Genomic DNA, 18188 nt, shown 5'->3' on the forward strand with positions numbered 1-18188 from the left:
AGAAAAATTTAACATTTATTTTTCAAAATAGATATGAAAACGCTTTTTTTGCTTCATAACTATTCAGTCGGTCCTGTAGAACTTCATAATAATATACGAGTATTTTAAAACGGATCAGAACTTTAAATATAACATAATAATTTGTTTTTCTGATTATTCCATTTTATTTCAAATAATTTCATAGAGTAAAGAATATTTTTTACAATTTTTTTTAACAGGCACGTTTTCAACAAAAACAACAACAAGAGAAAGAACAGAAGTTATTGGCATTATATGCTGATCAAGCACAACAAGCATACACAAGAATAAACGGTGGCGGAGGGAAGGTTCGTCAACTGTTTCAAGAACGAAGAGGTTTAGATCGTAGTTATCCTCTTCAACCACTAGAGGGTCGACGAGGAACTAGTTTAGATCGTGCACAACCCATACGCCAGAATCCACGAAGAACCAATAGCCAAGTTCGAGCAGCTCCACCCAGGCAAGTGAAATCTACTAATGCATAAATTACACAGCTCATTTTTTACTCAACTATTTTGTTGTGAATCATCTAAATGACTTTACTCGCTTCTCTATTTCTTTAACTTTTGCACTTATTCTCATTGTAACATTTTTTTTATATTCTCGATTATCTGGTGATCTGTTTTTATATCTAACACAACCAGTTTTTAAAAAAAAGTCTAAATAAAAAAGTTCCCGTTTCAATTTAATTTTTTCAGTAAAGCTTTCGATTTCGTTCCGCACCTCTTCCGATAAGAAAAGATTGGTAATTATGAAATCAGAGGAAAATATTAAAATATTTATCTTACCGATCATAAACAAACAAATACAACTTTATCTTTCGATTAAAAAAAAAATCATAAAAAATTTAGGACCTTACTTCGAACTATCGATACTACAGAAGAACTATCGATACTACAGAAGTTAACGCGCTCTTCTTAATATTTGTTAATCATTCTTAAACATCAGATACTCTTTTTTTCTTCCCATTGTCACGCTCTTAAATATCACGTTGTAAATTATACCACTGCGTACTTCTGTCTAAAATATAGTATTATATAACAGGGTTAACCCAAGATGTCAGTCCGTTGTTGTATTCTCGGAGTATAAAATCGGTTGTCAGATATTTTTTTTTTGTAACGTTAAATACATTTCACAAACAGACTTTTAATAAATTAGAAATTCTGGATATTTTCAAGCGTTTATATTCATAAAAGTAGTGCCTCGCTAGAAAAAATATAATAGTATTCTTTCTTACAGGACAACGATATAACTCTTTTCACGTTACACCGCAAAAACCTTCCGTGTATAAAAGAGGAGCTTACAAAGTTTCAATTTATTCTTCTGATAAATTATTTGTACCTTATTATCTAAAATATTGTCCGCTTGTTATCGATTCAAAAGAGGATATTGAGAGAATACGGACGTTAAAATTCCTAAAAAAAAAATATTTTATAAATATTTAAATTATTTATTCTTTATATCTTACTGTTTACAAAATAAGTAAATTATTTATCACAAGCGACAATTTTGATTCTATTATGAAACGTACAATAACTAATGACAATTTGTACAAAATTAAGAAATGATACGGCAATGAGATTTCAATTACAAAATCAGCAATAAACTTTAACAAGTATTACTTTACTGGTTCATAGCTCTAGAATAATGCTGCAAGAAGAAAAGTATGATAATCAATCAAAAATGATGTATTGGAATATTTGCATTTCTCGACCTTTCATGACTCACGGACCCAAAAAAACAAAAATAATGGGGGGGGGGGGTAATGATCGTACGAACGTATGTACGTGCGTTGGCGTGTTTAACGCTTAATAACTTTTGACTGGATAAACCGATTTTGATAACATTTTGTTAAGAGACTCGTTTATTTGGAGCAATTTGTTAGTAAAATTTTTGGGTTGATATCCCCAAGGAGAGTAGATAGGTTTTTACAAATAAGTAAAATGGTTTATCACTTGGTCACCAAGAAAGTGGAAATTTTTTGAAAATTTTCAATAGTTTAAAGAAAAATTTGAATGATCTGTAACCATGCAGAGAATTTATATGTAAATGTGTGTGTGTGTGTGTGTGTGTGTGTGTGTGTGTATATATATATATTCACTTTTTATGCATTATAGTAAGAGGTTTATACTGCATCATATGAAATCTCTTACTTATATTACTATAAACTTATAGTTGATAGAAGTTAAACTTGTTTAATTTATAGGAGTTTTAAAGTACTTCCATCACTTTAAAACTCCCTGTAATAGTTAAAAAAATATACAAAAATTTACTATTACATACGACAAGAAATACATACAGTTATAATGATGTCACAGTTTACAGTTTTTTGAGAAATTCAATTTCTAAATTATACAAAATATTAGTCGCATTCATAATCCAATATAACAGTTACTAAATATTGGTTTAATCCAATTTTCAACTAAAAAAGTGATATCATCATTATATTTGTTTAACAATTTGATATATTTTCTCTTGAGTTTTGACTGCTGGTTTAATCTTTTTTCATATGCTTAAAGCTATTTCAAAATGGTTTTAATGCAACATAAATTACATGAAATTAGAAATTATTTTACCCAACACATGCAAAAAGTAGGTCTGTAATTATAATTTTAAATACAAATTTGGCTTACTAACTTTTCAGTAGGTAGGCTGTCCTCCAGCTATGATTACGTAGGTGAACAGTCACCCACCAGATCAATTTTCAGACACACCGACATTTAGAAGGCAGTATTAATTGTTTCCCTGATTTTTGTTATATTTATTTATGTCCCAAATAAATAAACCATTGAATTTCTGCACAAAAGAAGAAAGAATTGGACAAATAAAAGGTACTGATACTTAATATTATATTAATAAAATATTGTAAAAGTGACAACAAAATTAAAATAACAATAGCAAAAGCTAAGGAAACATTTTTAAAAAATAAACAGTTATTAAGTATTAGATTTAAAGATATATAAAAAATTATTTAACCAGACTTCAAGAGTGTTTTGTGAAGATTCCTGAAGCAAATGTTATGAAACAAAGCTAAGAAAAAGAAACTGTCAGCTAAGAAACATAACTAACTCAGGTAAGAAAAGGAAAGATTGGAAATGCATGAAATATAGACAAGGAGAAGAATAAATGGATGACAAAGTGAAAAATTAAGAAATAATGGGGTTGGAGAACGTAAAATGGACTGATCAAGCATTAAGTAACGAACAGGATTTAAAAAGAAAGAGCTCTTAAATAGGAATTACTAAAAAGAAAAGAAAACTGGTTAGGTCATTTGACTATAGGAAGTAAATCTTGACATTGGAAGGGTAATAAAACATAAAAGTAAGAGAAAAAAGATGAAGTTAATAGATAAGATGAAGATTGGAAACTACACAGAGATGAAGGAGAAGACTTGGGACAGAAGTGAATGAAGACAGTGGTGACATAAGGAACTTGCTATCAGGCAAAACATCAGATGATGATGATGATGATAATGAGGAAAATGAATGATAAAGGAAGCTTAATCGGGACAATTCGGATTAGGGTGAGACATGTCATGGATGGACAAAGATCAATTAAAAGTTTAGGAGGATCAGTAAAGGAGTAAAAATACAATGGCCAGAAAATAGTAAAAAATGATGATCTAAAAGGAAATAGAAGTTATCAGGAACTCAAAAGTTCAGCTGTGACTTCAGGAGGAATGGAGATGGTTGTGGTTCTAAACACCTACTTCAGAGCAGATAATCATAAGATGATCCTTTTCAGGTCAGAAGGACCAGACCATTATTATTTTATAAGTTATTGATCTGATACACTTTTCAAGTACTATTTAATCTTCCTACACTAGGTAAGTGGAATCATTCGTAAAAATTAAACCAGAATGTTAGCATATTATAGAACTTATATCTTACATATTAAAAATTAGGTGATAGTCATTAAATATAATAATAATAAATAATAATTACTTAATATTTCCTTTCAGATATCCATCTGCTGGTTATGAAGTTGAAGACGATTATTACTACCAGCCATCAATTTATTCATCACAGCAAAGATTAGATCAAGATTACATTGTTGATAACAACAATCGTTACAAACAACCAAGACCACAATTACAATACCAACATTATCAACAACAAATACAACAGCAACAATTTGAAGACGAAAACGATTGTTTAGCAAAATCATATGATTTGGATTCTACAAAAGTATTTAAAAAGTTACCAAATATAGGTGGTGCTTCCCTAGCTGAACAAAAAGCAATGATGGCACCAGCAAAGGAACAAGAAATAAATAACAAAAAACCGACTGTGCAAGTTCGACCAAAAATTTCAGATGCAGGTATTAAATCGGTTACAAAATCTATGGCCAAATTAACACCTCCTAGTAAAAAACCAGAGGTATGTAAAATGTATTGTATTTTGTATTGTTTAGAAATTAAAAATTTAAATCAATAAATTGCTTAAAAAAATTAATAATGGATTTTAAAGTTAAAAAAAATTTTCCTATCCAAAATAATTATTTTTTTTTTTTGTCTTCAGTCATTTGACTGGTTTGATGCAGCTCTCCAAGATTCCCTATCTAGTGCTTGTCGTTTCATTTCAGTATACCCTCTACATCCTACATCCCTAACAATTTGTTTTACATATTCCAAACGTGGTCTGCCTACACAATTTTTCCCTCTACCTGTCCTTCCAATATTAAAGCGACTATTCCAGGATGCCTTAGTATGTGGCCTATAAGTCTGTCTGTTCTTTTAATTTTATTTTTCCAAATGCTTCTTTCTTCATCGATTTGCCGCAACACCTCTTCATTTGTCACTTTATCCACCCATCTGATTTTTAACATTCTCCTGTAGCACCACATTTCAAAAGCTTCTAATCTTTTCTTCTCAGATACTCCGATTGTCCAAGTTTCACTTCCATATAAAGCGACACTCCAAACATATACTTTCAAAAATCTTTTCCTGACATTTAAATTAATTTTTGATGTAAACAAATTATATTTCTTACTGAAGGCTCGTTTAGCTTGTGCTATTCGGCATTTTATATCGCTCCTGCTTCGTCTATTTTTAGAAATTCTACTTCCCAAATAACAAAATTCTTCTACCTCCATAATCTTTTCTCCTCCTATTTTCACATTCAGTGGTCCATCTTTGTTATTTCTACTACATTTCATTACTTTTGTTTTGTTCTTGTTTATTTTCATGCGATAGTTCTTGCGTAGAACTTCATCTATGCCGTTCATTGTTTCTTCTAAATCCTTTTTACTCTTGGCTAGAATTACTATATCATCAGCAAATGTTTGGTTCCTGTACATGTTAGCAATTGTTCTTCTATCTCTGTATTTGAACCCTAATTTTTTTAAAATGCTGAACATTTTATTCCAGTCTACGTTATCGTATGCCTTCTCTAGGTCTATAAACGCCAAGTATGTTGGTTTGTTTTTCTTTAATCTTCCTTCTACTAATAATCTGAGGCCTAAAATTGCTTCCCTTGTCCCTATACTTTTCCTAAAACCAAATTGGTCTTCTCCTAACACTTCCTCCACTCTCCTCTCAATTCTTCTGTATAGAATTCTAGTTAAGATTTTTGATGCATGACTAGTTAAACTAATTGTTCTGTATTCTTCACATTTATCTGCTCCTGCTTTCTTTGGTATCATTACTATAACACTTTTTTTGAAGTCTTGATGGAAATTCACCTTTTTCATAAATATTACACACCAGTTTGTATAATCTATCAATCGCTTCCTCACCTGCACTGCGCAGTAATTCTACCGGTATTCCGTCTATTCCAGGAGCCTTTCTGCCATTTAAATCTTTTAATGCTCTTTTAGATTCAGATCTCAGTATTGTTTCTCCCATTTCATCCTCCTCAACTTCCTCTATAACACCATTTTCTAATTCAATTCCTCCGTATAACTCTTCAATATATTCCACCCATCTATCGACTTTACCTATCGTATTATATATTGGTGTACCATCTTTGTTTAACACATTATTAGATTTTAATTTATGTACCCCAAAATTTTCTTTAACTTTCCTGTATGCTCCGTCTATTTTATCAATGTTCATGTCTCTTTCCACTTCTGAACACATTTCTTTAATCCACTCTTCTTTCGCCAGTTTGCACTTCCTGTTTATAGCATTTCTTAATTGCCGATAGTTCTTTTTACTTTCTTCATCACTAGCATTCTTATATTTTCTACGTTCATCCATCAGCTGCAATATATCGTCTGAAACCCAAGGTTTTCAGTTCTCTTTATTCCTCCTAAGTTTGCTTCTGCTGATTTAAGAATTTCCTTTTTAACATTCTCCCATTCTTCTTCTACATTTTCTACCTTATCTTTTTTACTCAGACCTCTTGCGATGTCCTCCTCAAAAATCTTCTTTACCTCCTCTTCCTCAAGCTTCTCTAAATTCCACCGATTCATCTGACACCTTTTCTTCAGGTTTTTAAACCCCAATCTACATTTCATTATCACCAAATTATGGTCGCTATCAATGTCTGCTCCAGGGTAAGTTTTGCAGTCAACGAGTTCATTTCTAAATCTTTGCTTAACCATGGTATAATCTATCTGATACCTTGCAGTATCGCCTGGCTTTTTCCAAGTGTATATTCTTCTATTATGATTTTTAAATTGGGTGTTGGCAATTACTATATTATACTTCGTGAAAAACTCTATAAGTCAGTCCCCTCTTTCATTCCTTTTCCCCAGCCCGTATTCACCCACTATATTTCCTTCCTTGCCTTTTCCAATGCTTGCATTCCAATCTCCAACTATTATTAAATTTTCATCTCTTTTTACGTGTTTAATTGCTTCATCAATCTCTTCGTATACACACTCTACCTCATCATCATCATGGGCGCTTGTAGGCATATAGACGTTAACAATCGTTGTCGGTTTAGGTTTTGATTTTATCCTTATTACAATGACTCTATCGTTATGCGTCTTGAAATACTCCACTTTCCTCCCTATCTTCTTGTTCATCACGAAACCTACTCCTGCCTGCCCATTATTTGACGCTGAGTTAATTACTCTTAAGTCCCCTGTCCAAAAGTCGCCTTCCTCTTCCCACCGAAACTTACTAATTCCTACTATATCCACCTTTACCCTATCCATTTCCCTTTTTAAATTTTCTACCCTACCAACCTTTTTTAAGCTTCTAACATTCCACGCTCCGACTCGTAGAATGTTATTTTTTACTTTTCTGGTGACCCCTTCCTTAGTAGTCCCCACCCGGAGATCCGAACGGGGGACTATTTTACCTCCGGAATATTTTACCAAGGCGACTCCATTATTATTATTTGAAAATGCAGAGGAATAATTGTTAAAAAAATTTATTTAATATTAAAATTAAACTCATTAAAATAAAACTAAGCTAAATATAGTTTACTTCAAACCGACAAAACATGAGAAAGTAATCTGGCCATGGGCATAAATACCTACTAAAAATCTACTAAATCCTCCTAAATACCTACTAATCTTCCTTTCTATTAAAAATGAGCTATTTAGTTAGTTTTGTGACAGTATTAAATATTGCATTAAAAATTTTAACGAAGTTGAATTTGTATTAGCTGCCCTTGTATTAGATGAAACAAACATTGAACTGTACATCATTAAAATGAAAGTAACCTCTAAAATTACTGTTTATTAACTGATACTTAATATTATATTAATAAAATATTGTAAAAGTGACAACAAAATTAAAATAACAATAGCAAAAGCTAAGGAAACATTTTTAAAAAATAAACAGTTATTAAGTATTAGATTTAAAGATATATAAAAAATTATTTAACCAGACTTAAAGAGTGTTTTATGAAGATTCCTGAAGCAAATGTTATGAAACAAAGCTAAGAAAAAGAAACTGTCAGCTAAGAAACATAACTAACTGATAAATTATAGTAGCTGAATGCACATCCAGCTACTATAATTTCCTGCTAGATAGCAGCTGTAGCAAAGTGACTCAACATGAGAAAGCATTTTGTATTTTAGAATATGTGAAAACTATGTTGTTGACACTGTGCAGCAATTTCAAACAAAATTAGAGAAGGATCCACCAGTCAAAAATTGTGTCATAAAGTAGTATGAAAAATATGGAGATGAAATCTAATTGTGTACCCTCAATCTAGATTTATAGGGCCTCAACCCACCGGGTTGGTCTAGTGGTGAACACGTCTTCTCAAATCCGCTGAATTGGAAGTTGAGAGTTTCAGCATTCAAGTCATAGTAAAGTCAGTTATTTTTACAAGGATTTGAATACTAGATCGTGGATACCGGTGTTCTTTGGTGGTTGGGTTTCAATTAACCACACATCTCAGGAATGATCGAACTGAGACTGTACAAGACTACACTTCATTTACACTCATACATATCATCCTCTGAAGTATTATCTGAAAGGTAATTACCGGAGGCTAAACAGGAAAAAAGAAGATTTATAGGGCCTCAACCCACCGGGTTGGTCTAGTGGTGAACACGTCTTCTCAAATCCGCTGAATTGGAAGTTGAGAGTTTCAGCGTTCAAGTCATAGTAAAGTCAGTTATTTTTACAAGGATTTGAATACTAGATCGTGGATACCGGTGTTCTTTGGTGGTTGGGTTTCAATTAACCACACATCTCAGGAATGATCGAACTGAGACTGTACAAGACTACACTTCATTTACACTCATACATATCATCCTCTGAAGTATAATCTGAAAGGTAATTACCGGAGGCTAAACAGGAAAAAAGAAGATTTATAGGGCCTCATCTAAGTGAAAAGTCAGTGAATCATGTTAAGTAAACCCCCCAAGTAAGTAAACACAGTCTCCACAAATCCAGTACACATGCAAGCTTACAATTTGAATTAACAGTTGGGGAAGTTTTTTTGTAAGAAATTTAAAGTTAAACACTACAAATTTCAACTGTTTCCAGTTCTCACTATTGATAGTAAAGAACTGCACCTTCATTGCTGCATGTGGGAGAAATTTTAGTTTAACAATTTTGTATAATCACTTATGTTTAGTAATGAAGCAGATTTTACTGTATGTAGGACAAATCACCATGATGTGTGAATGTTGGAATCAGAGCAATAAAACATATTTTAATCTTAAAAAAGAAATAAAGTAAATATACTGTCAAAGTTATGTAGGGCCATTTTCTTTGCAGAGTCTACAGCATATACTAGGGCAAAGTGAAAAAACTAGTTAATACCACAGCTTAATGAAGAGTCAGATGATGACATTTAGACGACCGTCCATCACATCGTATGAATTATAAACATATGGCAATGTTGATTAGGATGTGCAGGTCATGATAATGAGGCCTCAATGCTACAGTCAAATTGACTGCCAGATTTAGCACCATTAATGATTTTTCTCTGGAGAATTAATAAAGGACTCCCACTCCTTGCTTATTTTGCATAACTTTGAAATCATATTACTGCTGCTGTAACACTGATTGGCTGACATTCTCACATAACAAAATGAAGTATCTAAATAGCTGCTAAATCTGCAAATGAGGACACATTGAAAATTTTTGTAAAAAGTAAATTGAATATACAGTTTTTCCTAATTTTAATACAGCATAGATTAGAATATGTTTTATAGTTTATTAACCAATTATATTCAGATCTACATTTATAAATACAGATCTAGGATATTATCATTTAATACAATAATATTTTATATAAATATTTAATATTAAAAATATTAAAATATTTTTTTAGAAATACTTAATATTTTATTAAATTGAATACTTATATTTAAAACTTGTCATTTAAAATTAACAAAAATTTAATTGAAACAGTCTGTCATGTTGGTGATATTTTTTCTAACTTATTTCACATTTAAATGATGTTTGTTATAAGAGTTTGAAGAAGTTTAAACATTCCTAAGAAATATGATGGATAAATTTTTTGTTTTAATTGTGAAGAATTTTTTCAGATCATGTTCTTTAACCTTGACATTTATCATCTTTTTGTAGCTGAAGATTATAAATGTTAGTGCTTTGAACACTACCATTGGATTTAACACTATGTGCAATTTTTCTTAAGGTAATCTGTGTGGAATCCTCTTATTCAGTGATTCAATCTATGCAGTTTAAAGTCTTTTTAAAAAAATTCCACCCACAAATATTGAACTAGCATGGTTAACTTGAAGTTAGAAAGCCAACAAATAGAAGTTATCAAACATATTAGAAATAAACACCATTATTAGCTATTACTTCTCATTTTTGTTCAAAATATAAATTTATTTTGCACAAAATATACCGTAGTAAAACATAGACAAAGTATGTATGTATTCGTAAAAGTTTTTCTAATTATTATATTTTGTGTATATTAAGTTAAAATCATAACAAGTACCTAAACTTGTTTAGGTACTTTTTTGTTACCATAGCAATGATAAAAATAAATTATGATCAAATAAACCTTAAATCACCAAAAAAATTTTATAAATATTTTATATTCTATGTTCTTATAAAATCATTGTGGTTTATCAGGTTCATTTAATCATCCAATTTTATTTTCAAAAGCAATGCTAATTAATTGAAAATTATTCTCAGTTGTGATTATTATTACTTTATGAAATTGAAATAATATAATGTCTTTAAGTGAACATCATTATGTAAATTACTTGGATGATTTAAGAAGTATGATGCTGTCAGTATTATTTTGACCATAAGTTAGTGTGGTATGTAGAGTAATAAAAATAGAAATTGGAGAAAAAATGATAGTATCAAGCATATGCAGATAGACTGATTGTGGGAGAAAAATTTAGGGATAGTTGAGTGTATTGAGAGATAGGATGGAATTTTCTTTATTTTTCTGTTTAGCCTCTGGAACCACCTCAAGATACTACTTCAGGGGGTGAATGAGAATTATATGTATGAATAAATGTAAATGAAGTGTAGTCTTGTACAGTCTCAGGTCGACAATTCCTGAGATATGTGGTTAATTGAAACCCAACCACCAAAGAACACTGGTATCCATGATTTAGTATTCAAATCCGAATAAAAGTAATTGTCTTTACTAGTATTTGAACCTTGGAACTTTCGTCATCAAAATCAGCTGATTTTCAATGCCGAGTTCACCACTAAACCAACCTGGTGGATTTAGAATGGAATTTATTAGAAATGTAATGAAATCTTTAGAATTGCGAGTTGGTAATAGCCAACAGCTTAAAGAAACAAATTTTATAGTTGTGATTGGAGAAATAGCTAAGAAATAGCTTAAAACAAATAAATAATTGAAATAGATTTAATCTTTGTATAATAATTATAAACAATGATTACATTCAATTATTTTCTTTAATAATCAAGTACCACCACCAGAACTTGAATAAATCTAATACCTCCATGTTTTATATGCAAAAACTACACATGCAATAAAATTAACAGCTAATGTTTAACCTACAGAGTAAAAACTAAATTAAAATATAAGGTATAATTCTAGTCTAATTGTATAGTAGTTATGTTTAGACTTGTAGAATGTCTTTTTTTGCCCTAAAAGAATCTTAACCACTACCCCTCCCATATCACAACAGAATCCTTATGTAGTGGTTCCATAGGCAACTCACAATGCCAAAAATGTGTCCGCACCAAACTAAAGAAGCAACTGCTAACTGAAATTGTAATATTGTGGTGGTAGGCAGGGCAATACAGTTTTCATTGTAACTTATACAGTGAAAACGTATACAGTGAAAAAGAGAATGAAGGAGAAGAAAGAGGAATGTTCATAAAGGGAATGATCAGCCCACTAATGGACAGTCATTAATTAGGGTAGACAGAGAAGGTGTTCGCATATGAGAGAAACACGAAATTAGTTACACTAATTAACACAGTCAATATAATTTTTCTCATTAACAAAAATAAATATAAACAATTATACAAACGATTATAAACAATTTAAAATAAAAAGTAAATTCTAATTTAGGAACCTACAAAGATACTGCTTAGTTTCTTGACTCTGGATTGATGTCAGTTAAATGTTACCCTTCTTATAAGAAATTAATTTTGCAGCATGAGAAAAATCTCAAACCTCATCAAAGATTAAAACTCAAATAACAAGGACTATAGTGAATAAATCAATATTATGCACCCAAACAAAAACTAACATTTATTCCAAATTTTTCATTTTTCTAAGATATTTTGAGTTTAAAGGACTTATACCACACTATTTTGTGTTTAATTAAAAGAAAATGTTAGAAAAATGATACATACATAGTTTCTGTTCAAAATAGAATGTGATTATTAACTGAATGTTATCATTGATTGTAATTATTATACAACGTTTAAATTATTTGAATTATTTCCTTGTTATATCCCCACAGTCTCCAGGAACTTCAGACAATTTATTATAAATTAATAATCAACAATTATCCAACAATTGATAGGTTATTAATTATCCGAAATTGATTATAAATTGTCAATCCTTTTGGGTAAAATGAGCTATCATAATTTATTAATTTACTACAATAATATACAGCATTAATCTGTCAGTCGATGGGTAAGGAATTGGGTATGATAGTTTCTATGTTAGAGCTTTGACTAATAAATAGTAATGTATATTGTATTTTCAACTCTTAGGTTAAACCAGTGCAAAATTCAGAAAACAAACCAAAAGTGGGAGTTCGTCGTCCTACTCCAGTTCCTATTAGCAACAACATTAGTTCACGACCTTCATCAGCCTCAACTGGGGTAAGTTATCATTTGTATTAATTTATAAAGTCATAAAATAAAGAATACCATTTGTTTAATTACGTACTCCTAAATGTTTTCTAATCTAAACTAAATGTACTATAAATGTTTAACCCCTACGACCTCTTATTAAAACAACAATATTTGAATAAAATTTTATTTTCTTCCCCTAAACAGCAGAAACTATAATTATGAAAATTATTGCTCACTTTTTAGGGATTTATATCTTGAGAGTTCCTGAATCCATTATAGCTATTGTTATAAAATTGTTTATGTATTTGTGTACAAGTCAGTAAATCTATTCTCTAAAGAAATGAAGGAAATGAAATGTAATTTTGTATTGCAATTTTTTTTATACAGGCAATGATATGATTGTACATCAATTACAACTGATTAAACAATTTTTCCAACAAAAGAAAAAAAAAAATTAATTACATAATGAAAGCAACTTTATTTATCTATCAATCAATAAATGAAAGAAGAGTAATTAGGTGCCATAACAAAATTATTATTTGTGATGAAACATGAAATACAAGTCACTCCAAAAAATAGCGGTCGTTCTCAAAATAAAAAGGCCCGAAACCAGACTTACCAGGGGAAGTAAGGATGAGAGATTTTCTACTAATCAGAACAACAGGCATTCAAGCCCATCAAAGAATAGATAGCAGCAAATTATCCTTGCACTCAGTAGCAAAATGCTACCGAATACAACTGTCAGTTACCATGTAGGATTTTGCTCAGTCAACCACAGAACTTCCAGTAGAGTGAGCAACTTAAGAGAGTAACTCTGAATGGTAACTCAGGTGCTTTAGATGTCACAGCCATAAGAAAAATAAATATATAGTAGACCGTTCCCTTCAATCATTAATTTATTACACCATCTCTACTCAAAAAATATAAATACTACATTAAATTTATTTATTTATGAAAAAAGTCAATAAAAGACGTCAAACTTCTAACAGTTTAGATACAGGATCAATGTAATGTAACCAGAAAGTAGATTCTTTTAGTGGTATGGCTGTAACTCTCTCAATGTGCTTAATGTATATTTATGTAGCCATCTTTATTTTTATTAAATCTCTAATTAAAACAAACTTTAAATCTTGTTAATCATGCATCCTCAGTATACTGTTGACAAAAGGTATTAAAATTAAAATAACTAGGAATTGATGCCTAGATTTACTTATTTAATCTATTTACACACATATATAATATTTAGGATGAATTTTACTTTTTGTCTTGATTAAAAAAAGGTTGTAAGCCATATAATTTTATCTAATGCAATTTCAAATGAATAATTTCTAATACAATACAGTTATCAAATACATTGGTAACATAAAATAGATAAATCAAATAAAATACAACTTTGAATGAATGTTTTGCTACATTTAAAACAATGTTATCAGCAATGATCTTTGCGATTAGGTTGGGCAACTAGTTACAAAATAAATAAAATTCTTAATATTAAACAATATATTTACAGTAGATATTTTTATCCTAAGTTATTAAAGTAGAAAAATTTTTTTTTCCAGGAACAAGAAAAACCTAAAACTGAAGTTAAAATGGCAGTTAGGGGTGGTCCAACTCGAACACCACCAAAGGGTGTTGCTAGAGTTCCACTAGCAGCTCAGGCAGGTGGACCTGCAACAGATCTCATATCCTGCTCTATTTGTGGTCGTAATTTTGCAAAAGATCGTATCGATGCTCACCAACATATTTGTGCCAAAACTGCAAAAAAGAAGCGTAAACCTTTCGATCCTGTTAAACAGAGGTTGTTGGGAACAGGTGCTGAGAAATACTTAAAGAAAGGCAAACCACCAACGCCACCCCCTGCAGTAAGTTAATAAAATATTATAAAACAATTCTCCACAGCAATTCAGTTAGCAGAGCAACTGATTTACCATAGATCCTAGAAAACACTTCCAGGTTTTATTTGGATATTTTCATGACACAATATTCACCTCAATATCTAAACGTCAATAAAACTAATTTTGGAATTATCAGTTTAAAAAAAGTTGGAAGAAAATTTCATAAAAAATTTATTTTAATATCTCTTTTCATATAAAAATTAACTATCCATACATCAATTAACTATGTATATTTACGTTAAACTGTACATGTTTTCATGTGTGTATATACATATATCTCAAATCCCTGTTCCAGTTTAATGCATCTGGATGTTGACTAAGCCTTGCCAGCATTCTCTGTCCATCCCCAATCTCTCCCACTATTTCCTCCCAAATACCACCTCTCTCAATCATGCAATGGTCTTCCTCTTCGACTGTTTTCCTACAGTTTGCATTTCTTACATTTGTCTTGGGATTCCACCATCTGCCATTCTCCTGAGATGTCCAAACCACCGTACCGTACTTGATTCCTTCCAATTTTCTCTCTTACACTGTATATTCCCAATTCTTTCCTTATTCTTCCCATTATGCCTCTTAAAAATTTCATATTCACTACATGCAGATGACTGCAATCCTTTTCTGTCATTGTCCATACTTTTAGCACCATACATAACTATAGGACAAAATTTATACATTATTAACTATCCCTTCCATCATAAGAGGTGTGTGAGAAAAGTAATGAGATTGGTAACACTGTGTCTACCAGTCTGTGCTAGACCGGTTTGTGCATCCCTTCCACATGCTCAGTACGAGTTTCAACTCCATTCAGCCAACACATTATTTTTGACAGCGCCATCAGTGAAGTTGTGTTTTTGTTGTGCATTATGAAAATGGAGCATTGGAATTTAGAGCAACATTGTGCAATCAAGTTTTGTGGGAATCCGCGAGTGTGACCTTTGAAAAGTTGAAACAGGCCTATGGGGAACATTGCTTATCAAGATCACAAGTTTTCCGCTGGCACAGATCATTTTTGGAAGGCCAATAACACATTGAAGATCAATCTTGCTCAGGGAGACCTTCAACTTTAAAATCTGACGAAAACGTTGAGTGTGTGGGGGTTCCTGTGAGAACCCTCAAATCATCAATGATTGAACAGTTAAATTTAAACACTTTCACCGTACATTAAATTTTGACAGACAATTTGGACATGTGAAAGATTTGTGCGAAATTGGTGCTGAAAAACCTCACAATGGAACAGAAGGACAATCAAAGAAACGTGTGTGTTGATCTTGAGAGGATTGACAATGACCAAGAATTCTTCAATCGTGTGATCACAGGTGATGGACTCCTGGATATTTGAGTACGATCCTGAAACAAAGCGGCAAAGCGAAGAGTGCCACACTCCATCATCTCCTCGACTGAAAAAATGTAGAATGAGCAAATCAAAGATCAAAACCATGCTGATTTGCTTTTTTGACAGTAGGAGTATCGAGCATAAAGAATTTGTTCTCCAGGTCAAACTGTTAATCAAGTGTTTTACAAAGGTGTCCTTGCTCGGGAAAAGAGTGATTCGCGTGAGACCAGACATTGCAGACAAGTGGATGCTTCATCATGACAATGCCCCGTGTCACACGGCCATTTCTATCAGGGAATTTTTTACCTCAAAATGCATTCCTATGGTTCCTCAACCCCCCTGTTCACCTGATTTGAGAGTCCTTGTGACTTTTTCCTTTTCCTGAAATTGAAACATGTGTTAAAAGGACTTCATTTTGGAACTCTGGAGAACATTCAAAAGACTGTGACCAGCCAGTTAAAAGCCCTCCCAGTGCTGCTATTAGGAGTGGGAACAACGACTCCGCCGGTGTATAGCTGCTCAAGGGAATTACTTTGAAGGGGATAATATTGTTTGAAAAAATAAAAACTTTAGTTAGTAAAAAGTCAGTTTCATTACTTTTCTCACACACCTCATTCATTTCTACCCCAAATCAAATATTTAATAGTCTATAGAAAATTCCACCTTTCTGCAATCAGCTGGTTATCTCATTTTCTATCCTCCTATCTGCAGCCAGATAAGAAATACTTTCTACAGGTACATAATACTTAAATTTGTTAGTTATTCAGCATTATCACTCCCAACATAATAGTCAATACCTCACTTTTCTCTTTCCCAATCCTTCAAAAATTTCTGGACTTCTTCCTCATCAGTTCCCTTTACCATAAGCAAAAATCACTGTTTAATATCTTCATCTGATATCTGTTAAATTCTTCTCATTATAACAATTAAACACTACAGGAGAATACTTCCTTGTTTTAATCCATTTTACTTCAAACCAATCCCTACCATTATTCACATTTCTGTATCTGGTACATCTCTTGCATCCAATTTATATACTCTTCCAGACTCTCCAACATGGATACTCTTTTCACTGAATAATATGCTTTCTTATTAACAAACACCAAAATTAGTTTGTTAGTAAATATTCCTGCAATTGTCTTGCAGCATAGATAAGGTTGATTGTACTCCTTTGTGGCCTGACACCATATTGTTCCTAACTTAGCTCTATCTATAGTTCAAAAACTTTTACCATCTGGACCATCAGAGTTATCTCCCTATAATTTTAACTTTTCTTCCAATTTCCTTTTTTAAATAGCGGTACAATCTCACCAATTCTCCATTCTTCTGGTATCTGTTGATTGTCCCAAATGCTTTTGAAGACTCAGTATACCCATTACATACCAACAGGATCTGCTGCTTCTATCATTTTCCACACTCCCCATTTGGTCCAATGCTTTTCCAATCATTATACCTTAATCCCTTTTCCAGCTTAAAGCATTCAACTTTCCTGTGATTTTTTCTCTTCCTTGTTCACAAGAGATTCTTATTTAATAAATTCTCACAGTAGTTTACCAAACTGGTTTTACCTTCTCTGAATTTTCTGCAATATTTTCATCATCTCTACTTCAGCTGTTCCATGTGTTGATTGTTTCTTTGGCGTCATCACACTATAAAATAACATCTTTTTATTTCTGTTCACATCAACTTCTCGGTAAGTCCTCCCATGATTTTCTCTTTTCCATTGCCACTATTCTCTTACATTCCCTCTTTTTTCTATATTACATTTCCTTATCCTTCACATTCTTACTCTTAAACCATTTTCTCAAAGCCTGATTTCTTCCCTCACTGCTTCAATTCCATTCTCTAGTCTGTCTTCCCCTCCTCCTACCTGTCAGTATCCCATGCTTTTTCTATGGCCTCCACAAAGTTAATTTTAACGTATTCCAATTCTCGTTCACTTCTGAATAGCTTCTGTATTACTATTTCCACTATTCCCTCACTTATTGGTCCTAAAATTCCCAATCTCTTATCGTCTTAATTCTATAATCATATATCACCCTGAAAGCTAGTTCAAGTGCAAAATTATCATCAGCTCTACAGAAAGCCTAGATAGTCCAGAAGAAGGTCATCATGTAAGAATTTGAATATCATTCTTTTTCTTCTCAGAGGCATCCATACCATCAGACCAGTACATTTTTTAGGTTCAACATAATAGCCAGGTTAAACACATTAGTGTAGTGATTTATTGGTTATAAAAACTCAATTTTTTCCATTTAAAATTAGATTGAGGCAACTTGAAATAATATTGTTTATACTAGAGCAAAAGTGA

At 31.7% G+C, this 18188-nt stretch overlaps 1 protein-coding gene across 2 annotated transcripts in view; it reads left to right on the forward strand.

The window, feature by feature from the left end:
• LOC142325187 (uncharacterized) overlaps nucleotides 1-18188 on the forward strand; it is a 168070-nt gene that overhangs the window by 144572 nt on the left and 5310 nt on the right. For both annotated transcript variants that reach the window (XM_075366619.1, XM_075366618.1), the window contains 4 exons: nucleotides 219-478; nucleotides 3980-4397; nucleotides 12566-12676; nucleotides 14209-14511. In XM_075366619.1, the coding sequence (XP_075222734.1) occupies nucleotides 219-478; nucleotides 3980-4397; nucleotides 12566-12676; nucleotides 14209-14511 (1092 nt within the window). The remainder of the gene's footprint in view (nucleotides 1-218; nucleotides 479-3979; nucleotides 4398-12565; nucleotides 12677-14208; nucleotides 14512-18188) is intronic.

Source organism: Lycorma delicatula, chromosome 5, assembly GCF_047948215.1.
Source record: "Lycorma delicatula isolate Av1 chromosome 5, ASM4794821v1, whole genome shotgun sequence".
NCBI lineage: Eukaryota > Metazoa > Arthropoda > Insecta > Hemiptera > Fulgoridae > Lycorma > Lycorma delicatula.